Consider the following 22,236-nt stretch of genomic DNA (forward strand, 5'->3'; position numbering starts at 1 on the left):
TACCATTAGACACAAAGCAGAAAAAATTCCAAATAAGTATCAGCAATTTTTATCCCCAGATGTGAAGCCCTAAACTTGCTGCTGATACAACATAGCATCTCTCCTGCTTGAACTGACCATGTCCAATTTTTCATAAGGAAAATGAAAGTCCCAATTTTGATCTTAGCGGAGAACAGAGATCCAGAGAGAGAAAGTTGGAGTGGGGATCCTCTCAATCCATCCTCGAGGAAGCAAAAATTGCTCCAGCTCCCTAATTCTGAGGAACTGCAATGACCCATCCCTGCTGGAGGACAAGCAGGAGACTGAGCTTTTCCATCTGCCCTTTTAGTGGGGTCTTGCTGTTGGAAAACATTGTCTTCCCACCTCTAGCCCTAGAACATTAGAGTCGGCAGAACGGATCATTAAAACAGCAAACATTTGTCATCGTGTATCGTATCAAGAGTTTTATATACATTACCATCTTTAATCCTGAACACCCCCCCCACACACACACACCCCACCCCCCACCCTACCCCCGTGAAGTAGGCGCTGTTACTACATTTGCCAGATGGGGAAACCGACACTTAAGTCACTGTTGACTAGATGAAGTGAATGGTGCAGAAACCTGGATTCACAGCCCAAAAGGAGTAGCTTAGGTAAAGAGACCAGAGAAAGGGAAGACCGAGTGTGCTGTAAGGCAGGCTCTACTCTCATGTATGCATGTAACTATATGTACAAACCACATAGCCTAGAATTATGTAACTATTGAACACATTAACAAAAAGAGAAGGTTTCAGCAAAATTCAGAAGATGTCTATCTCTTATATAAACCTGAATAACAATGAAACCTACCATGCCTTGGGAAAGCCAACCGATAAAACCACGGCTTTGGATCACTTTGGCTCTCTTAAACTGGAACGGCTGGATTCACGGGAGGGCCGTTGCTCTGAGTTTGAAACGTTAAAAACCAAAGTCCATTTTATAAATTCAGTGATCGTACTTGGCAAAGGGCTACAGGCCCACTGATCCATTTTAAATTAAAATACATGCAGCATAAGGTGTCAGGTTTCCACTGGAAGCCTGCTGGTTCAGAAGCAAAATTAACAATGGAGCGAAAGCACAGGAATGTAGAGGGTTTCTATTTCCTAAAAAACATTCACAGACTCAAAAAATCGCCAAGTCAAAAAGTCCTCCAAAGCTGCCTCTCAGATTGATCTATGCTGGTCCAATAGATCAGGCAGAATCCACCACTCCTGTCAGTGGCTGAACCATCTTCCGACGTGGGGACGGGACCCAGCTCTCCCCTCCTAGAAGAGAGTGGTTTCATCTCACCAAACTGAGGCTGAGGAACTAGCCTGCATTGAACTGGGGAATCAGAATCCTCCACTGGAAGTACAATGATTGTAGTGGTAAATGTTTTTAAATGTGTCCTGAAATAAAACCAAAAAAGAACATGACTTAGTTTGAAACACTGATATACTGACCAATTTTCTGCTATCCTAAGCTGTCTGCTGGGCTTTTATATATATATTATTTATATTTAATGTGAATTTGCACGTTTGCCACTCAGCAGCATTTAAAAAAAAATGGGATTAACCTAATTGAATCATGAGTTCCCAGAAAACTTCCCTGAAGCGGCAAGTTCTCCACCATCACAATGTGGCTTCAGCCTCTTTCCAAACCACAGATCTGAATATGATTAAGACAATGTACAAAAACAAAACCTGACCTGCCCAGCCCAAACTTAGTTAAAGGCTGGATTTTCATTATCTTCCCCCAAATCTGTAGCTTACCAGATCGTGAGAACATCGGTGGCACATTGATAACCAGTGAACCAACCTACCAGACTTCTGAACTTAAGTAGGCAGCAGATTAGCATTATCTCCCTAATTTCTCACAGAAAGAAGAAGAGGTCAAGGGGCTGTTGACATTGACCAACAAACTGTATTCTAGTGTTCCCTGCATTTCAGTGTCATGGGTAAGGGATAAAGAAATGAGGAAGGTCCTGGAAAATAATTGGCCACTTTACATTCCAATATTCCTTTGCAACTGTGTGAAAACACTTTCAAATATCAAACTTCATTTGTCCCTCATGTGAACCCTGTGAGGTAGGGTAGATAATGTTCCAACAAATTAACTATGATGCAGAGACGTTAAACCGCTTGCCCAAAGTCACGCAGCCAGGGAACAGGAGCCAGATACAAAATACTGCCATTTCCTTTTCTTTTTCTAGAGAATGACAGTAAAACAGCTTTTAGATTTTACCGATTCAAGAAATTGACCAAGAGAAAACCAACATCAGTTCAGACTTCTGCAGACAGTTTTTTCTTAACCTTTTTTTAGGCGCGTATAAACTATATTACATAACACACATGCACACGCACATGCACCAACGTAACCAGCACCCACCCTGAGATACGTTTCCCACATCCTTTTGCCTGATCCAAGTCAAATCCCTGCCCCAGAGATAACCACTATTCTGGTTTTTCTCTGTATAGACGAATTTTGCATGTTCTTGAACTTCATATACATGGAATTATGCAGTATATGCTCCTTCTCGCCTGGCTTCTGTCATTCAATATGATATCTGTGAAATTCATTCATGTGTATCAACACCTTCTTTTTGTGAATATATGACATTTCTTTTTTTTTTTTTTAAAGATTTTATTTATTTATTTGACAGAGAGAGATAGTGAGAGCGGGAACACAAGCAGGGGGAGTGGGAGAGGGAGAAGCAGGCTTCCCGCTGAGCAGGGAGCCCGATGCGGGGCTCGATCCCAGGACCCTGGGATCATGACCTGAGCCGAAGGCAGACACTTAACGACTGAGCCACCCAGGCGCCCAATATATGACATTTCATTTATCCATTCTCCTACTGTTGGATCTTTGAGTTATTTCCAGTTTTTGGCCACTGTAGAAAAAGCTTCTGTGAACATTCGTATACATGTCTTTTGTGAACTTATACAAACATTTCTTCCAGGCTATATACAGAGTGCACTATGGAATTGCTGAGTCATAGGGTAGGTAAGTCTTTAGTTGTTTTTTTTCCTTGTTTATTTATTTATTTATTTATTTTTAGTAATCTCTACACCCAACCTGGGACTCGAACTTACCACCCTGAGATCAAGAGTCCCACGCTCTACACAACTGAACCAGCCAGGCACCCCTGGTAAATCTTTATTTTTAAAGGATACTGCCAACAATTTTCCAAGGTGGTTATACCAATATATACCCTCATTGGCACCACATGAGAATTCCAGTTATTCCATATCTTTGCCAACACTTGCATTTGTCAGCTCTTTCGATTTTAGTTCTTCTGTTTGAGAGTAATGGTATCTCAATGTATTTTATTTCACATTTCTCCGATGACTACTGATGTTGAGCACCTTTTCATAAACTTTTTGGCCATTTATGTGAATGATTCTTTCAAGTTCTTTGCCTACTTCTAAAATTAGCTTATGAGTCTTTTTAATTTTGATATATATAATCTTTGCCAGTATGTGATTTGCTGAAAAGAAATTTTCACTTTTAATGAAGTCTCATCTAACAATTTTGTTATGCATGTGGCCAGACCATATTTCCTATGGTTTCTTCTAGAACATTAGTTCTCAAATTTTGTGGTCTCAGGACCTATGTACACTCCCAAAGATTATTGAGGACCCCAAAGAGATTTTGTTTATGAGTTATAGCCATCAATATTTACCATGTGAGAAATAAAAATGGAAAATTTACAAATATTTATTAAGTCATTTAAAGATAACAATAAGCTCATTATATAACACAAAGAACATATTTTATGGAAAATAACTATATCTTCCAAAACAAAAAAATAATTGTGAGAAGAGTGGCAGTGTTCTAACTTTTTGTAAATCTATTTAATGTCTGGCTTACTGGAAGATAGTTGGATTCTCGTATCAGTTTATGCCTTCATTCTGCTGAAGTATGTGTTTTGCTTGAAGTACATGAAGAAAATCTAGCCTTACAGAAATATATAGTTGGAAAAGGGAGCAGCTTTTCCAGATAAATGTAGATATTATTCTTTAATACTCCACCAAAGCTCAACAAATTGTAGTTTCCCAAAGATTAATTGCAATGTGGAATTTGAAACTATCATCAGTGAACTTTTCATGTTTTGTAACATCAAAATGCATTGGTCTAGCTTGCAGTTTGAATGGATCCTTTAACAGCATGCATGGAAAATCTCAGTTCACTGAATTGTACAAATCTTCCAAACATTTGCACATTTAACTATATAATCATTAATAAAATATATATACTATTCATTGATACCACCAGTGATTTCATCAGAAAGGTTCTAATGGAAGACTTTCAAGCTCACAGTACTGTGATATAGTGATGAGCTCATTTCATTCATTTTTGAGAAAATGTCTACCAAATACCCAAGTCTGAATAACCATAGATTTCAGTAATTATTTCAGCTAAAACTAGCATTCCATGAAGAAAGCCACTATTTCATTCCATAATCCAAACACTAGTGCTTTTTCCTACAACCACCACCATACTTTGGTTTTCAGCAGGTGTGCATGATGTTTGCTTTCCATGTGCTCACAGAATACTAAATATTAATGCAATGTTTAAAAAGAATATTAAAAGGAATTGTACTCAAGAGTCAAGACTTAACAAAATTATTAATCTGTTAATCAAGGACATTCTAAAGTGAAACTGGCTTTTTTTTTTTTTTTTTTTTTTTTTACTGTGAGTTTTTGATGATTGAAAGTACAATGACTGAAGGAGTGCCTGGGTGGCTCAGTCGGTTAAGTATCTGCCTTTGGCTCAGGTCATGATCCCGGGGTCCTGGGATCGAGCCCCATATTGGGCTCCCTGCTCAGTGGGGAGCCTGCTTCTCCCTCTTCCTCTGCACCTCTCCACTGCTCATGCTCTCTCTCAAATAAATAAAATCTTTAAAAAAAAAAGTACAATGACTCAATATAATCCCTATCAAAAATACCAACAGTATTTTTCACAGAACCAGAACAAATAATACTAGTATTTGTATGGAACAGCAAAAGACCTTGAACAGCCAAAACAGTCTTGAAAAAGAAGAACAAAGCTGAAGGTATCATAATTCCAGATTTCAAGATATACTACAAAGCTGTAGTGATCAAAACAGTATGGTACTGACACAAAAATAGACATGTAGATCAATGGAACAGGATAGAGAACCCAGAAATAAACCCACACTTATATGGTCAATTAATAAATGACAAAGGAGGCAAGAATATATGAAGGGGAAGAGACAGTCTCTTCAATCAAAGGTGCCAGAAAAACTAGACAACTACATGCAAAAGAATGAAACTGAACCACTTTCCAACACCATATACAAAATAAACTCGAAACGGATTAAAGACCTAAATGTGAGACCTGAAACCATAAAAATCCTAGAAGAGAAGACAGTCATTTCCCTGACATCGGCCATAGCAACATTTTTCTAGATATGTCTCCGAAGGCAAGGGAAACAAAAGCAAAAATAAACTGTTTGGACCACATCAAAATTAAAAGCTTTTTATACCGAAGGAAACCATCAACAAAACAAAAAGGCAATCTAGTGAATGGGAGAATATATATGCAAATGACATATCCAGTAAGGGGTTAATATCTAAAATACATAAAGAACTTATACAACTCAACACCATAAAACCAATCTGATTAAAAAATAAGCAGAGGACCCGAGTAGACATTTTTCCAAAGAAGACATCCAGATGGCCAACAGACACATGAAAAGATGATCAACATCACTAATCATCAGGTTAATGCAAAGCAAAACCACAATGAGATATCCCCTTACACCTGCCAGATTCAAAAAGACAAGAAATAACAAGTGTGGATGAGGTTGTGGAGAAAAAGAAACGCTTGCACACTGTTGGTGGGAACGTAAATTGGTGCAGCCAGTGTGGAAAACAGTATGGAGGTTCCTCAAAAAATTAAAAATAGAAATACCATATGATCCGATAGTTCCACAACTGGGTATTTACCCAAAGAAAATGAAAACACTAATTCAAAAAGATATTTGCACCCTTATATTTATTACAGCATTATTTACAATAGCCAATATATAGAAGCAATCCAAGTGTCCATTAACAGATGAATGGATAAGGAAGGTATGACTGATACACACACACACGCACACACACACGCACACAACCTGGAATTCTACACAACCATAAAAAAGATGAAGCCGTGACATTTGTGACAACATGGATGGACCTAGAGGGTATTATGCTAAGTGAAGTCAGACAGAGAAAGACAATAAAAAAAAGCAGAATCAGATGTATAACTACAGGGAACAAACTGATGGTTGCAGAGAAGAGGCAGGTGGGGGAGGGGCAAAATGGGTGAAGGGGAGTGAGAGATACAGGCTTCCAGTTATGGAATGAATAAACCATGGAGACAAGAGGTAAAACATAGGGAATATAGTCAGTGGTACTGAAATAGCATTGTATGGTGACAGATGGTAGCTACACTTGTGGCAAGCATAGAGTAATGTAAAAAGAAATTGAATCACTATGTTGTACACCTGAAACTAATGTAACATCGTGTGTCAACTATACTCAAATAAAAAAAATTTTAAAGGAATACAATGACTGTTTTTTTTAAAGATTTTATCTGAGAGAGAGAGAGAAGGAGCATGGGCAGGGGGAGCAGCAGAGGGAGAGGGAGAAGCAGACTCCCGGCTGAGCAGGGAGCCCGATGCGGGGCTCGATCCCAGGACCCCGGGATCATGACCTGAGCTGAAGGCAGACGCTTAACCGACTGAGCCACCCAGGTGCCCCAGGAAGGCAATGACTATTAGCACAGTAGCGGTACCACTGCCTTGATTTGTGCTGAAGCACCAACAGTTTCACATGCCTATGTTTTTGCACCATTGGTGCGAATGTCAATACGGTTATGGCGTGTCACACCTTAGTACTATCATAAAAATAACTTTGACCTCACAGATTCCCTAAAAGGGGCTCAGAGAGCCCTGGGGTTCTGGCGACTACATTTTAAGAACCACCACTCTAGAAGCTGTAGTGTTCTACCTTTTACATTTAGGTCTGTGACCCAACTCAAATTAATTTTTGCGTATAGTGTGAAATAAGGAGGCCCAGGATTTTCCCCCCTCCATACTGATATCCAGTTGCTACAGTTCCATTTATTGAAAATACCACCTTTCACTCACTGAAATGCAACTGGCATCTTCATCATCAATCAAGTGACTATAATGTGTAATCTGTTTCTGAGATTTCTTTGCCTTCCCATTGGTCTACTATCTTTCCTTGTGCCAATATCATACTGTTCTAAGTATTGGAGCTTTATAGTAAGCTTTCCATTTTTATTGAGATATAATTGACCTATTACATGAGTTTCTGGTGTACAACAAAATGATTTGATATTTGTATCCTTTATCCCGCCAGCAACATTGTACAGTTTTGGGTGAGTAATTTTATTCTTTGGTAACATACGGGCTGGCAACATCAATAAAGTGTTGAATACATTGGTAAATAATGATCATCTTTGTCTTGTTCTTAACTTCAGGGGAAATCACTAAGTATAATATGAGCTGTAGTCTTGTGTTTTGGTGTTTTGTTCGGCTTGTAGATATATTTTATCACTTAAAATGTTCCCTTCTCTTCCTATTTTGTTTAGAGTTTTTACCATGAATGGATGCTGAATTTTATCAACTGTTTGAGTTACCATGTCTTTTTTTTTTTCCCTTTATTCTGAGACAGTGAGTGCATTAATTGATTTTAAAATGTTAACCTTGTATTCCTGAAATAAGCTCCGTTCGGCCATGAAACACAATTCTTTCCTTGAATCGCTAGATGCAGTTTGCTGACATCTTCTTTAGAATATTCACATCTATAAGAATATTGGCCTATTCTTTTGCTATAAGTTGTGACGGGTTTGGTATCAAGGTTATGTAAACTTCCTAAAACAAGTTTGTAAGTGATTCCTCTTTCTCTATTTCATGACTTTGGGTAGATCAGTGTTATTTCTTCCTTTAATATTCAGAGGAATTTTTCACTAAAATCACTTGGGCTTGAAGTTTTCTTTGTGGAAAGGCATTTATGTATGTATGTATGTATGTGGAAAGACCTTTAAAAGAACAGCTTTATTGAGATATGGGAATAAATGATCTCTAAAAGCCTCATTTTAATATATGAATGTAGTTTATTCATTCATAAAACAAAAACTTCAGGTGTGAGATAAACAACTGAGTATCTACTATTCAGTTCAATGGAACATACCAGTGCTTTTGAAGAACCCCTCCTTAATACAATCCCCCTCCCTCCTTTCCTAAGAAGCACCCATTATCCTGAACTTTGGGTTTATCATTTCCTTAATTTATAATTTTTATCACATCTATAGGTATCCCTAAACAATAAATTGTTTGATTTATAGGAATTTAAACTTATATCACTTTATGCTGTTCAAGCTCCCCTGCAACTTGTTTCCCCCCCTCAAACTTCATGCTTGTAAAATGTAACCAATTTGGGGGTGCCTGGGTGGCTTAGTCGGTTAAGCTTCTGAGTCTTGATTTTGGCTCAGGTCCTGATCTCAGGGTCATGATTTCAGGGTCATGAGATCGAGCCCTGCATTGGGCTCTGCACTCAGCACAAGTCTGCTTGTCCTTCCCCCTCTGCTCCTTCCCCTCCTCCCTTCCTCCCCCTGCTCCCAAGTGCTCTCTCTCAAATAAATAAAATCTTCAAAAAAACCCATGTAACCAAGTTGATGTGGGTAGCTGTAATAAAAGACCCATTTCTTGTTCCAAAGTTCTGTGCTTCAGTTTCCTCCACTATAAATACGTGAGTTTAGCTGAATCATCTCTCAATACTCTTCCAGATCTGAAATTCTAATTTTACTTTTTACAATAGGTACAGAGGTGTATAGTTTGCTTGAACAATATGGCACTGGTCATAATTATAAATTATTTGAGATTGACTCTTTGATCAGGAACACACTCCCCATGGGAACTGTGTCATGGTATTACTTTCAGACATTTTGGCAAAATTGGAAGATTACTTGAATAGAAAACTCTGGTATGCAAGAGAAGTCGTTTTAATACCAGGTTTGAGGCGGCACCTGCAATGATCAGAAAAGACAGAATTCCCAATGCAAAAATGCAAAGTTTATTTTCTTAAATAAAATACTATATTCATATCTATACAAATAATTATTACAACCATTAAAATGTTACATTTACCAATAAAAATTTCAAAACTTTAAACAAGAGCATGGTTCAGAATATTCACACCCTAATACAATGCATTTGTAAAAAGATGTCAAAATAAACAGGACCTATTCTTATTTACAACTGTAGGACAATCCTGATCGTATTATACATATCTGCTCTGGATTCCGTTACAAAACAAATTAGTTCCCATTAGAATTATAAACCAGGTGATTTACAGTAATAGGACACAGTACACAGCAGACATTGCTGGCATGGGAATAGATACAAATATTACACTATTGAAAGACTACAGTTAAGTTTTTTTCTGGCGACTGCCCTACAGTAAGCCTCTCACCCAGTGTATCTATAAATAATTTGTGAAGGTAATTATGTTCTCAGATTTTTCCCACCTATTTTTACCAAAATGAATATATATATATATATATATGGCCTGCTGAACATGGAAGCAAATCTTTTCTTCACAGTAACACACCTGCAGCATTTTAAGCAACACTGTCTGGTCCCTTTCTTCTTGGAAGATCAACAGTTCAAATCCCTTAAAGGTTACCAATATAGTCAAGTCCAGTGCCTCGATGACCCCACAGATGAAAATGGTTTTAAGATTTAAGGGATGGGGGGGTGGGAGGATGGGTTAGCCTGGTGGTGGGTATTGAGGAGGGCACATTCTGCATGGAGCACTGGGTGTTATGCACAAACAATGAATCATGGAACACTTCATCTAAAACTAATGTTGTAATGTATGGGGATTAACATAAGAATAAAAAAATGAAAGAAAAAAAAAAAAAAAAAAAAAAAAAAAAAAAAAAAAGATTTAAGGGATGGGGATAAAGAGATCCAGAGAAGTGAAGGAGTGAGATGGAGAAAACTCTGTAAGTTCCTATAGCATAGTATGGTGTAGAGCTGTACACACAACTGAGCCAAAAAAAAAAAAAAAAAAACGCAAAAAACCCACAACTTATGATCGTTTTTAAAAGTGTTAAATTACAAGTTCTCTGTCTCATGAGATCTCTGGTGACAGATGATGCAGATTATCATCCCAAATAACACCAATTTGAGTCTTATAGCCAATACTTTCAACTGAAGTTGGCTCGGGTTTCGGAAGCATCTGAAAACATGCCTGCACCCGAGCCCTACAGTTGATAGGGTTTGTGCAAATATGGAAACGATATTGAATGACCACCACCTACAAGCTCAGAGTTTAAAAGGAGTTTTGCTTCTAAATAGTACGTTTTTTACAAGATCGGCATCGAAGATGGCTCAGAGAATGATAAGGCAACAGTGAGAAACATCAGCTGTTCTTGTCTTCTAGGTGTTTGATTACATGGCACGTACCCTTCTGGCTGGTCCTTTGCTATATAACAGAGGAGTGGGTGAGTAGTATGTTCCAAGGGCTGGTCTTCGGACCAGAGGCACAGTTTCAAATAAAGTGCAGTACCAGAATAGAGGCATTTGGGCAGAACTAGAAGCTCTGTGTCCAAGAAGGTCCTCATGCTGGACTGCCTCAATCTAAACTTGGTGTCCCCCACAGACTCTGGTAAAAACACTGTCAGTCACACAGGAAATGTAGAATGCAGAGAGAATATGGTTAAGTCAAAAAAAAAAAAAAAAAAAGAACCCTTTTCTGTTGGGAGCATTTAGCCAAAAAGGTACTTCAAGAAGAAACGAATTTCTGGCCTTTAATTTGCATATAGGTATTATAAAATCATCACTCACAGATTAACTTCACACTAGGCTATTTGGCTATTATTATTGCCCTCTGGATGTGCACAGCCATAGGTAATTATCTCCAGGCAAAGGGAGAATTTATACAGACAACAGAATTACAATTTCCAGATCCCTAAGATATCAATCCAAAGCCATCTGATCTTGGTAACACCTCTGCGCTTTCTAAAACTCCCCCATGGGAAGAAAGCAAGTTCATCAAAACAAGGAACAGAACTGCATGGCACATTCAATATTTTAAATTAATTCTGAACTAACTTTGTTTCAAGAAATTCTTGTTGCCCCTCGATAGAACAGGAGATGCAGTTGTTCCCAAAGCCAAGAATTGGGAATCACTGATTTAGGAGCACGACTCACTATCACACAATGATCCAAGAGATGGATGGGCCCAATGAACCTTTCAAACCTTCACGTTTCAAGAGGAGTAATCATCCTAAGGAAATGAGCAGGCTCCCTGCCACCTGTTTCACACAGAGCAGACAGAAGAAAAGAGGAGCCTAGATACCTACAGATCAGACGAAGGACAAAGCTGAGAAGATGTTGAGTAGTAAGTCTTTACCCTTTCTCAAATTTTTAAAACTTCACTCCCATTAAAATGTGTTTCCACATTTTCTTGAGTATAAATTTTAGCCTCTCCATGACATGTATAATGTTAGAAGGCAAGAGCAAAACAAATGAATTTTCTTTAAAGTGTTTAAATAATTTTGTATTTTAAGAAGGCTGATTAGGAACACAAAACCAAAAAAAAGGCTGATTTTTAAAAGTTGATCTTTATTGCAGTTCACCCTGATATGTAACTGGAAATTGCTGCAAAAGAATATTCCCTCCTCATTCTTCTCTTTCCACAGTTCTGATAGGTTAAATTTTATAAAGCATGATCACTGTGGAATATCACACCTTACTTAGAAAAAAGGTGCCATCCCTGGTTCCTCCAAAAGGTCTTACAATATAAATAAAAATAAATTTCCTGAAATGGCATAAAATATCCCCAATCGGTATACACCAAAAAAACCAATGACATCAAACTTGATTTCTTTTATCCATGATTGATACATTAAAAATGTATACATGATGAGAAATCTGAAATTTTTCACCTCATTAGAAATTACCATGTTAAATGTTTACAGGAATCAACCACTTTCTCTGATTCTATGCGATCAACAACACTAAAAGAGGGATAGAAATAATTTAATTAGTGACTCTCATTTGCAATTCATACATTTGTATATATGGGTTTGTGTATTTCCAGAAATTACAAAATTATTTGTGGAAATGGTCTTACATTCTATAGTCCAATATTAGCAACCCAAGAATAACATTAAATTTACTATAACCAAATTGACTGTTTCCTGCCACACCGTTGCCAAAAATTATATCAATTGGTACATGTTAAATAATAAATTTCCTCCCCAAAATCATGTAGCTCTGATTATCAAATACTTAATATACTGCTGATAAATTTCATACACTCGTGCTTTTAAATCAAGTAAGGTTACTGTACTCTGAACACTTTCAGAATTGAGTCCATATATACAATGATCATTACATATATACACACGTCTGTAAGATAATTAGAGCTACATGTAAGCAGGAGCCAAATTATTTGCAGATGGTCACATCTTTCTTCAGATGGTCAAATAAGCTTTCCTTAAGGGTAGAGGCTCATTTGGGATCAAAGTAAGATGTGCTTGGAATGAAAGCTCTGAAAAACGTAAATGCTATCTCTGAACAGGGCTGAGCAGAATAAGAAAATCAGTGCAACAGAGAAACAGCGGAAAGTACCAGGCTTTGAGGCCTTTCTATTGCAATGGTCAAATTGATCTTCTCCTTAGCCTGTTATCGTAGTTCTAATTATATCGAACAGTGCCCAGTTCTCCAGAACTCAACGGCCGCTGCGCTGTGCGTGCGTGCATTTGTATGTGTATGTGAAAGACAGAGAGAGCGACAGGGAGAGGGAGGGAGGAAGAAGAGCCAAACATACCGAACACTATCCTTCTTGAAATTGGCAGGTTGGACCTTTCAAGTACAGAGAAAAACCTGAATGTTATAACTTAAAACTCAGTTAAGGTAATTAAAAAACAAGCCATGAATCTCACTTTCTTCCCAATTAAAAGTGTTAACCTACTGTGTTTATCTGCTGTCTTACTGAAGTAACTCCTATTCTTCGCCATGACCATTTTGAAGGAGAAAATATAGAAGCTTTTCTTGTTTACATTTTTTTTTTTTGCCCCCAGGAGGCTGCTTCAGTGGGCAGCAGGAAGAGGGAGGAAGGTTTGGTAAATACAGTTCAAGAGGCACACATGACCCTTTTACTGAGTCTTCACAAGAGGTATTCACCAGAGTTCACTACTCTGACCCAGCCTGAGGAGGCATTTTCAAGGAGGAAAAAAATAAGATAAAATGCTGGTCCTTGGGTTCACTTTATTAACAGAGCAGACAGAACCACTTATATGTATCTCTTCCACTCCATCCTCTATTTGGCAGAATATAACAACAGCAAATAACAGGTTTGAGAATATGAGTATATATGGTTGTTTTCATAGGTTTTAAGTTTTCAAAATTCAATATACTAGCACGTGTGTGTATGTGTGTGTGTACATAATTAACTTCGAAGGGGCTTTTAAAAACCCTGACATCAAGTTTTCCAATACTTCAGCGGGTCTCAGGTCACAATTTCCATTTCCAGATGGCAGGCCAATTTTTAAAGGACCAGTTTATACTTTAAAATCTATGTGTACACACACACACACACGCGCGCGCACACACACATACACACATGGACATATACAAAGACAATTTTCTGAAGCACCATTTCACATCCACCATCAGGAGAAATCATGAACAAATTCATCTTCTCATTATAATTCTACTATGAAGGGTAATAATGTAACATACAATGCCATATTTTAAATATAAATATCAGTAAGTGAAAATACTGACAGAGCTTAAGACTCTGCTCAGAAATATTTAAAAAGTAAGGCTCAAATAATTGTGTAGATTCCAAACACACTATTTACTAAGCAGCCCCTAATGATTAAACAAATATAACAGAAATTATTTCAGGATCAAATGAACAGAATGAAGAGAGAATACTAAAACAAAATTCAATTGATGAAACAACAATCTTTAACTGAACACAAGCAAAACTCTGCAATACAACCGCTTTTATCCTTAAGACCTGATGCAAAATGCAAGCACAAAATGGAGAATGTCTATGTACTTTGCTTTTTAGATTGCTATTTTTAAGGCTAAGTAAGGAAGACCTTTGCATTCTAGGATCTTGGCACAATTAAAAGATAAAATGGCTCTCTAATGTGAAGAACAAGACATTAAGTTCAGATAATTGAAGAATTGTTATAATTAAGAAAGAAGCCTCTACCTAAACCAAACCTTGGGAATGAAGGCTGATTAAACAACTCATTTATTTGCTAACTGCTTGACTTTAACCATGGACATTCATTCCATATTAACTCAACACCTGCCATGGGTAAGAAACTGTTCTAGATGCTGACATTGGCCAAGCATTTGGTGCTGAGCCACTACATTGTATCGAAGTATCTGGATTTTTGGAGAGCAATTCAACTATCTCAAGTATCTACTTTACAAATGATCAACAATCAAGTTTAAAATCTAGGTTCTTTCCTACTACTACCCAGCACATGCCAAAACGATCTCCCCCAACTTCCAGCTGACTAGCATTTATGGAATATAAGATTACAAATCAAACTTGAAAATCTAGCTCCACTCAGAAAATTTAAAAAGCACACTGTGCAGTTAAAAATGAAAGATAATTTGTTTTTGACAACCCATGATTCGCATCATCTCTGGCGTGACTTCCCTACATTCAGAAGGTAACTGGAAATTGATTATACAAACACAGACATACACACACACACACACACACACGATCTCCTGCTCCATGTGCATTGTGTGCATGCACACACAAACACATCTGTAGTCTCAGCCGATACATGTACATTTAGTCTATCAGTATTTAAACAGCTGAACTGCAGTCATGACCTAAAATATGGCTTATATTGTGGGCAGGTCTGTTTGAGGACTGCTTGGAAGAGTCGGAGGCAGAGGAGTTTGCTATCGTAAGCAAAGGTGACATTGCCGAGCCATCAGGAAGAGCTGTAGCTATTTCTGGAAACAAAGATGTCATGTTAAAGTTGGACAAATGAGAGTTGGTCATGTGCATTGGCGGCATATCAGGGAGCAGAGGAAAACTTGGTTGAGCAAAACCGACAGGTCTGGGAGGAGACAGAATTGATCCAAATCGGTTATTTAGGCTTCCACTGTTTACTTTCTCAGTGCTAGGATTTGAGAACATCTGATTGGAAAAATAGGGGATGGAAATATCATTGGACAGTGTAGGATGAGCAGGAGAGTACGGGGGATAGAAGGAGGGTAGAGTATTTTGGGGGTCTACAGGGATGAGGGCTGGCGTTCGAGTGGCACTAGGCTGAGTAACCTGTGGAATGAAAGAAGTATTAGCATTTATCGGTGGATTCATGCCACCCTCGGGAATAAAAGGAAAACCGAAATTTTGTGATAGTGTATGCTGGTCAGGCGCTGAATTATCGTTAGGTACCTGTGGGCTATCGGGCATGAAACGAACAATACTTCCTCTCTTGTCTGTAGGAGGCTGCTGGCGTCCAAGAATCATACTACCACTAGTAGAAAGAGGAAGATGGGGAAGACTTGGGTCAAAGACATTACTGTGTCTTTGGTTTCCAGAACGATTCCTCTCAGGCTGACGAATTTTGGAACCACTGCTGTCTTGCAAGGGATGCCTCGATCGCTGGGGAACTGAAGAATTAGTGGGACGTACTGGAGGCCCTTGCTCAGCATTTCCGTGAGACACGGACGGATGGGGCAGAGCTGGCCTTGCAACACCATGCATGTTGGTTGTGGCTGGAGGGTTCATGTGGCCCTTGGTCCCATGACTGTCAGTTATCCTCATGGGATTGGACTTCTGTACAGAAACATTGGGACTTGTGTTTCGACCTTGAATATCTCCTGAAGAAGAAGAACTTGAGAAAGGAATATTCAAGGTGCTGTTCCTGGTGTTAATTGCACCCAGGGACATGTCACAGCTTTCCCTGTTCTGACTCTCACTCTCTCTTCTAATATGGACACTTTCATGAGTTGGGGGACAATTATATTCAATTGCAGAGGACGGACCACACTGTGTGTTCCTCTGATGTTCTGAGAGTGATCTCTGGCTTCCAAGGACCTGATCACCAAGGTGAGGGGCAAGTAAGCTCTGCATGAAACTCTGGTGGCATGTATTTTCACTGTCCCTCGGTGGGATGGCATTTCCTGTTGGGATACTCTGAACTGGTGGATAAGGTAATCTCTTTTGGCGGTCAACTGGTGGTGCACCGGGGTTTTGACTAATTCGAAAAGCCTGCGACTGCATGCTCCTCAGTGATGATACAGGGTTTCCTATTTCATTATTTCTTGACGATTGTACTTCAAAATTACTCGGGGGCTGCTGACTGGCTCCACTTGGTTTAAATGTCTGACAGTCAGAAAGGCGGATATCCGAGGCAACGGGATGGTCCACGCGACCCTGCATATTGTGAATGGCTAAACTCTTATTCCTGGGAACATCAAGATAGCTTCTCATTTCAAGCTGATCCGAAACTCTGGAACCCTGAATCGATATGCCCATTCTCTGCTCTGAATTAGAAGATGTCTTTCCAATGAGGGCCTCAGCAGAGTAACTTGAAACTCTATTTCTCTCCGGCCTGTGTGGAGTACACGTCATGTCTGAAGGTCTAGTCACAATACTTGGCTGGGACACCATTTGCTGCTCTATGCCTCTCGATGTCAAAAGCCTCTGCATCGGATTGTGCCCAGATACATGTTCCGAAGAAACCCCTGAACCTTGCTGCCTGCTTCCAACATCCGGCTGCTGGTGCATCATATCTTGATTGAGATGGTTCTGGGGATGGTTATGGTGGTTCCGGCTAGTTGAAGGGTTTTCACAGCTCTTCTCCGGCTGGGAACTTCCAAAGTGTTGCTGCATCTGCTGCTGCATCTGCTGATGGTGGGGATGTGGCTGCCCGCTCTTGGGGCGGGACTGCTCAGTTCCGTGGTGCTTTGGTTGCAAGGAAAGCTGCGAGGCCTGAGTGCCCTGCACAAGACTCCTCTTTTTCTGCATCTGAACTTCCTGCTGTAGAGTCCTCTGCTGGTGGACATTATGGGGCTGAGAGAGGACAGAGCTCTCGGCGTGAGGTACGTGATGCTGCAGCTGATATAAATGATGCCTCTCTCGTAACTGCCCCACTTGGTGTTGCTGCTTTAAGTAGAGGTGGTTACTATGCAGGTGGGCTACCCCCTGGGCTGGGACATGCTGTTGCAGGGCCTGGAGGTGTTGACTGGCCTGCGTTGGCTGCTGCTCGGCCACCGAGTTCTGAGAAGTGCACTGGACTTCCGTCGGCCTCAGTGCGGGGGCCACAAAATTGTTACTAGCTGGGAATAATCGCGTAAGGCCGTCTCCATGGGCTGGGTTGCTGAGAGGCACCGCAGAGCTTGCAGAGTCGGGAGGGAGCTGACTGACCATCATCTGAGCCTGATCAGAAATGCCGTCCGGAGTTCGGCTCATCAGGGACATAGCCTCAAGCCTCAGGGCTGGCGGACAGTGCTTTTGACGTTTAGCTGAAGACAACAGAAGGTCATCTTGGACAGCACGCTTAGCAGAGTCTTTGCGGCTTTCCTGACTTGGCTTTAAGAGCGGCTCTTGGATCTGTGGATTTGGGAGGGTGCCAGTAATGGTATTCAGCTGTTCCTGGGGATAGTCGGTCATCAGAGGCACTCCAGGAGGCTGACTGGTGTAGGAGCTAGATGCCACCGTCAGGTTAACCGTGGCAGGAACAGTCGTTTGCTCTGAAGCTTGGGACATCCCGGCACAGCTGACCAGAGGATGGCTGATGCCGCTCTGGTGGATGAGATTATTCACACTCAAACTGGTGATGCTAGGTGGCTGAGAGGTGGAAACCTGTAAGGAGGCATTTGATGTTTTAATTCCTACAGAGCAACTTGGTTTCCCAAGGGGCCGATCCACCGTGGCTTCAATCGAATCCTGAGAATTAAATTCACTTGGTGTCACTTCTGCCTGTCCTGCGCCACCCTCTTTGGACAGCTGTGCTTTGAAAGGCTGGTCCCCCTCTAAAGGTGGCGCATCGGAAGGCTTCGAAGTAACTTCCCTCATGTCAGCCTGGCTGCCGGCTCTTCCCTTCTCCAGGCTGTCCTGATCAAAAATAGCTCTTGCCGCAAGAGCGACGATGTCCGTTTGCTCTACAAAGGTACAGCTGTCACATGTATTCGTCGTCGTACTGCTGGTGACATCCTCTCTAGCCGTTTCAGGAAGCATGGATGCCACCGAGAAACTACGACTGCTCCCGGAGCTGGTTGACATGGGAGAGTCGGCCTGCCTGCTGACAAGCAAGGAACCACTGATAACCTCCGGATCGGGGACACAGGAGTGATGCGGTCCGGGGTCTCTATCGTCACTGTTCATCAGTAAGAGCTCCTGTTTGGGATGTAAATCGACACCTGAATCAACTATTTTAGAATGTTCCGAAGAAAAGTCAGGATGGTCCACCTGGACTGGAAGAGACAATTTCTGAGGGTCTTTCTCTTTAGCGAGACCAGAGAGCAGTGCAGTCAAACCTTGCCCCTTTAAGAGACCTGTCGTTTGCATCGTAGCAGATGAATCCTGCTCCACCCGGCAAGGTTCAGTAATGATCTCTACCTCGGAAACACAGTCGGTACTTGCAGTGCTAGCGGTAGATGACAGACCAGAAACCTGAGAAACCAAAGTGCGGGGATCACTTGGAGATGGAATCAACACGTTGGCCGAAGTGCAGGATTTGGCAGCATCTGACAATGCCAAACTAGTTGGTGGCTTATCCTGAGATGTCTCTCTTTGCAAAATGGGGGCAGAATCTTTGGATTTTGCTGGGGCCATGACAAAATGTTCACTTGCTACAGATTCCTGGGAGGGTGAGCTAGTCTCTTCTGCTGACTTAGATCTGGGTACAGATTCAGGTATCACTGATTCAGAATTCAGAACATCCACAGAATGTGAACCAGAAACACTTACGCTATTTGCCTGGCACACGGCAACAGATGGTAACACAACAGGGAGGCTTTCCAGCAGTCCATCATTACATGATGGCTCTGCGGGGGCTTCAGTGCTGGGGCAGTCTAACTTGCCCACGTCTCTGACTGGATTCAGGGGGCATGCTGACTTGTTAGCTGCTAAGTGTTTCTTGGCACCTGGCTTCTTATTCAACCTTTTTGACTTCACATTAGGTAAACAAGCTACGGTGTTCATTGAGGGAGTAGTTACTAGATTGTAAGTATTGGGTAGTGTGGCTGAATTATCCGTTGTTATGGGAGATGCTACAGTTGTTGTTAACGAAACACAGTTAACTGGGGTGGTCTGACTATTTGCAGCAGTTGGAGGATTGGCAGGCTGGCTAATAGACAACTGTACACAGCTTTGCCCAGCCATCTGTGATATGCTTTGATTGAGGCTGGCCAAAGCTCCAAACGTATTCAGGGCAACATTGGTATTTGGATCTTCGCTGGTGGTGGGTTGGATAATTTGCATAGGGGTTTGATTTGTAGTTCCTGGTGAGGACATCACAGGCTGCAAAGCAAAGAGCTGTCCATTTAAAGAAATGGTTTGAGGCTGTTGTTGATTTGACATGGTAACAGAAAAAGTTTGTGTTGAACTAGATGTTGATAAAGATGAAGGTCTCGGTAATATATGGACAAGATGCTTTCCTCCAAAAGTCTGTGGGGTCGAAACATTTTGCACTGAATTATTAGACCCTATTAGAGCACTGGCTCCATTGACCGGGAGTCGAACAGAACCAGGAGGTGGAGCCGAGAGGAGCGGCAAGGGGTTCTGATTAGCTGCCTGTATGATCACTATCTGTTGACCTACTGTTTGGTTGGGAACCTCTGCTCTCATCACCGTTGGGCAAGGGGTAGTGCTGGGGGGCTGAAGAATGATAACATTTTGATTAGCTGGCGCTGCATTCACAGCCGACCCAACGGGCTGAGCCATCTGAATAACCTGCATTGCTGAATTCAAAGGAAGGATATTTTTTGGAGGCTGAGATTTAACTTGTGGTTGGGCAATCAGTGGCTGCATAGGTAAAGACGGGCAAGAAGGCAAGGTTACAACTACTTGCTCAACCGCCTGCCCATCTGCTGGGAAGGAATTACTCAAGTTGATGCCTGTAGCGACGTGTCTACCATGGTTGGTTGTGGTAGGGCTGGGACCAGACTCATTTACTACCGGAGTCACAGCAGAAGAAGGTGTCTGGCTTAAGGGCTGAATAGTGTTTCCCGCCAGTTGCAAAGTAGTCCATGTGGTCTGTGTGTTTCCAGCGGAGGAAATCCGGGTAAGGCTATTCATGTTTTTTAAATCTGAAGCGCTAATACTTGAAGAAGGCAAAGAACAAGAAAGAGTCCAACTACTGTCCAAAGGGGTTGCAGAGAGAGTGCTTCCGGGAGTGGTGGTCTTCCCTCCTCCAGGGGCAGAGGGGGCCACCACTGCGGTAACACCTGCCAAGTCTGCACCCTTGCTAATGCTCGCTGGACAAGAATCACCTACAGACCTGGGAGGCTGGGAGCAGACCGTGGTGGTAACTGAAACAACAAAGGTGGTTTGAAAATCATCTCTGAAATCCTGTATGCTCGGGCAGGACTTGCTTCCATGGTGCACGTTCGCGGCAGTCGCCGAGGAGGTGGTGGGGATGCTTGTGGTACCGGGGACTGTCTTCTTCACTGATCTGGGGCTCTCTTGCCCATTCTTATTTTCAGGAGATTTTTTATCATTTACACATGTGTGCAAGGACCGATGGTGGCGGGGTTCGGGCCCAACGGGAACAGCGATCAGTGAGCCGCTGGTGGCACCAAGCACACTTGATTCGCTTTCGGAGGTGGAAAGCGCGAGAATGTTCTGAGCAGAAATGGTAGCAGGAAGACAAAGAGGAACAGGCTGGTTGGCAGCCAGGGCAGAAACTGTGGTCTGACGCCACGGCTTGTTTTCAGCAGGGTAAACTCCAGAAATAGACCCAGGAGTCGCCAGATTGCAAGCCCTCTGTACTGGTACCACATTGGCGGTTTGCTTTTGTAGATTATGACCAACATTGAAGGTTATCCCCTGAACAGCTGTTCCCGGGCTCTGTCCACCAGGCTGACTCCCGTTGGAATAAACAATGATATTTTTCTGAACCTGATCACTGGGAATAACAACAGAGACCTTTGAGTTTTTAAGATTTCCTTTCCAGTGGATTGTGGGGTCATCATATAGGCATATGTCATTTGCTTTCAGTAACTCAATATATCGGCCATTTTCTTTTTGAATTTCTTCCAGTTGTTTACGTAGCTTTTTAATTTCTTCAGCTACAATATTAAAAATAGAAATGAAACAATTACCTGTTAATGTCAGTATTTATGGTAACTTAAGAAAAAGCTGTGTGCTAACTACTGAATTATAATTCTAGTATTTCTAAATACCTCAACTGAGAATCTTCAGTTCTTTTCTAAAGCAAATTCCTTCTCCTTTTTACAGTGGTGTATCAAGCCTCTACTGAATCCTTTTTAAAGAATGGAGCACTGGGTGTTATACGAAAACAATGAAGCATGGATCACTACATCAAAAACTAATGATGTACTGTATGCTGACTAACGTAACATAATAAAATTATATTTAAAAAAAAAGAATGTATCATTAAGGGTCAACAACCCAAAGGTCAGAAATTACTCACAATGTAGAAATTTCAAAATTCCCAATTCAAAAATTCCCAATAGGGCAGCTACAAAGGTAAAAGAAGGGAAGACATACTGATATCATGGTAACATGTTAGGAAAATAACACTGAATATCAATATAATAGCATTTAAATGCTGTAACAGCGAACACTACTTGTGGTGGTAATAGTCTCTTTTACAAATGGCTTTAAACTCCCTTCTAGGGGCACCTGGGTGGCTCAGTGGGTTAAGGTCTGCCTTCAGCTCAGGTCATGATCCCAGGGGCCCGGGATCGAGTCCCGCGTCGGGCTCCCTGCTCAGCAGGGAGTCTGCTTCTCTCTCTCCCTCTGCCCCTCCACCTGCTTGTGCTCTCCCTCTCTCTCTGTCAAATAAATAAAATCTTTTAAAAATAAAATAAAATAAATAAACTCCCTTCTATTTTACTCTTTGAAACAACAGAGCCCAAGTAGAATGTGTAAAAGTAAAGTAGTAGAGCACCAAAGAAAGCATCAGTAACAGAACTTGAATTTTCCTTGGTAGGGCCAAGGCACATAC

The 22,236-nt window shown here is 41.0% G+C and overlaps 1 protein-coding gene across 5 annotated transcripts in view; it reads right to left on the bottom strand.

Annotated features, from left to right (window-relative positions):
- Nucleotides 1-9,777: 9,777 nt before the first annotated feature.
- USF3 (upstream transcription factor family member 3) overlaps nt 9,778-22,236 on the bottom strand; it is a 49,962-nt gene continuing 37,503 nt past the window's right edge. For all 5 annotated transcript variants that reach the window (XM_054504186.2, XM_054504185.2, XM_045902883.3 and 2 more), the window contains one exon: nt 9,778-21,334. In XM_054504186.2, coding sequence (XP_054360161.1) covers nt 14,892-21,334 — 6,443 coding nt within the window. In that variant the 3' untranslated portion in view covers nt 9,778-14,891. The remainder of the gene's footprint in view (nt 21,335-22,236) is intronic.

This window comes from Mirounga angustirostris, unplaced genomic scaffold (genome assembly GCF_029215605.1).
Source record: "Mirounga angustirostris isolate CCGP_5_RB_7025 unplaced genomic scaffold, mMirAng1.0.hap1 SCAF_1, whole genome shotgun sequence".
In the NCBI taxonomy this organism is placed as follows: Eukaryota; Metazoa; Chordata; class Mammalia; order Carnivora; family Phocidae; genus Mirounga; species Mirounga angustirostris.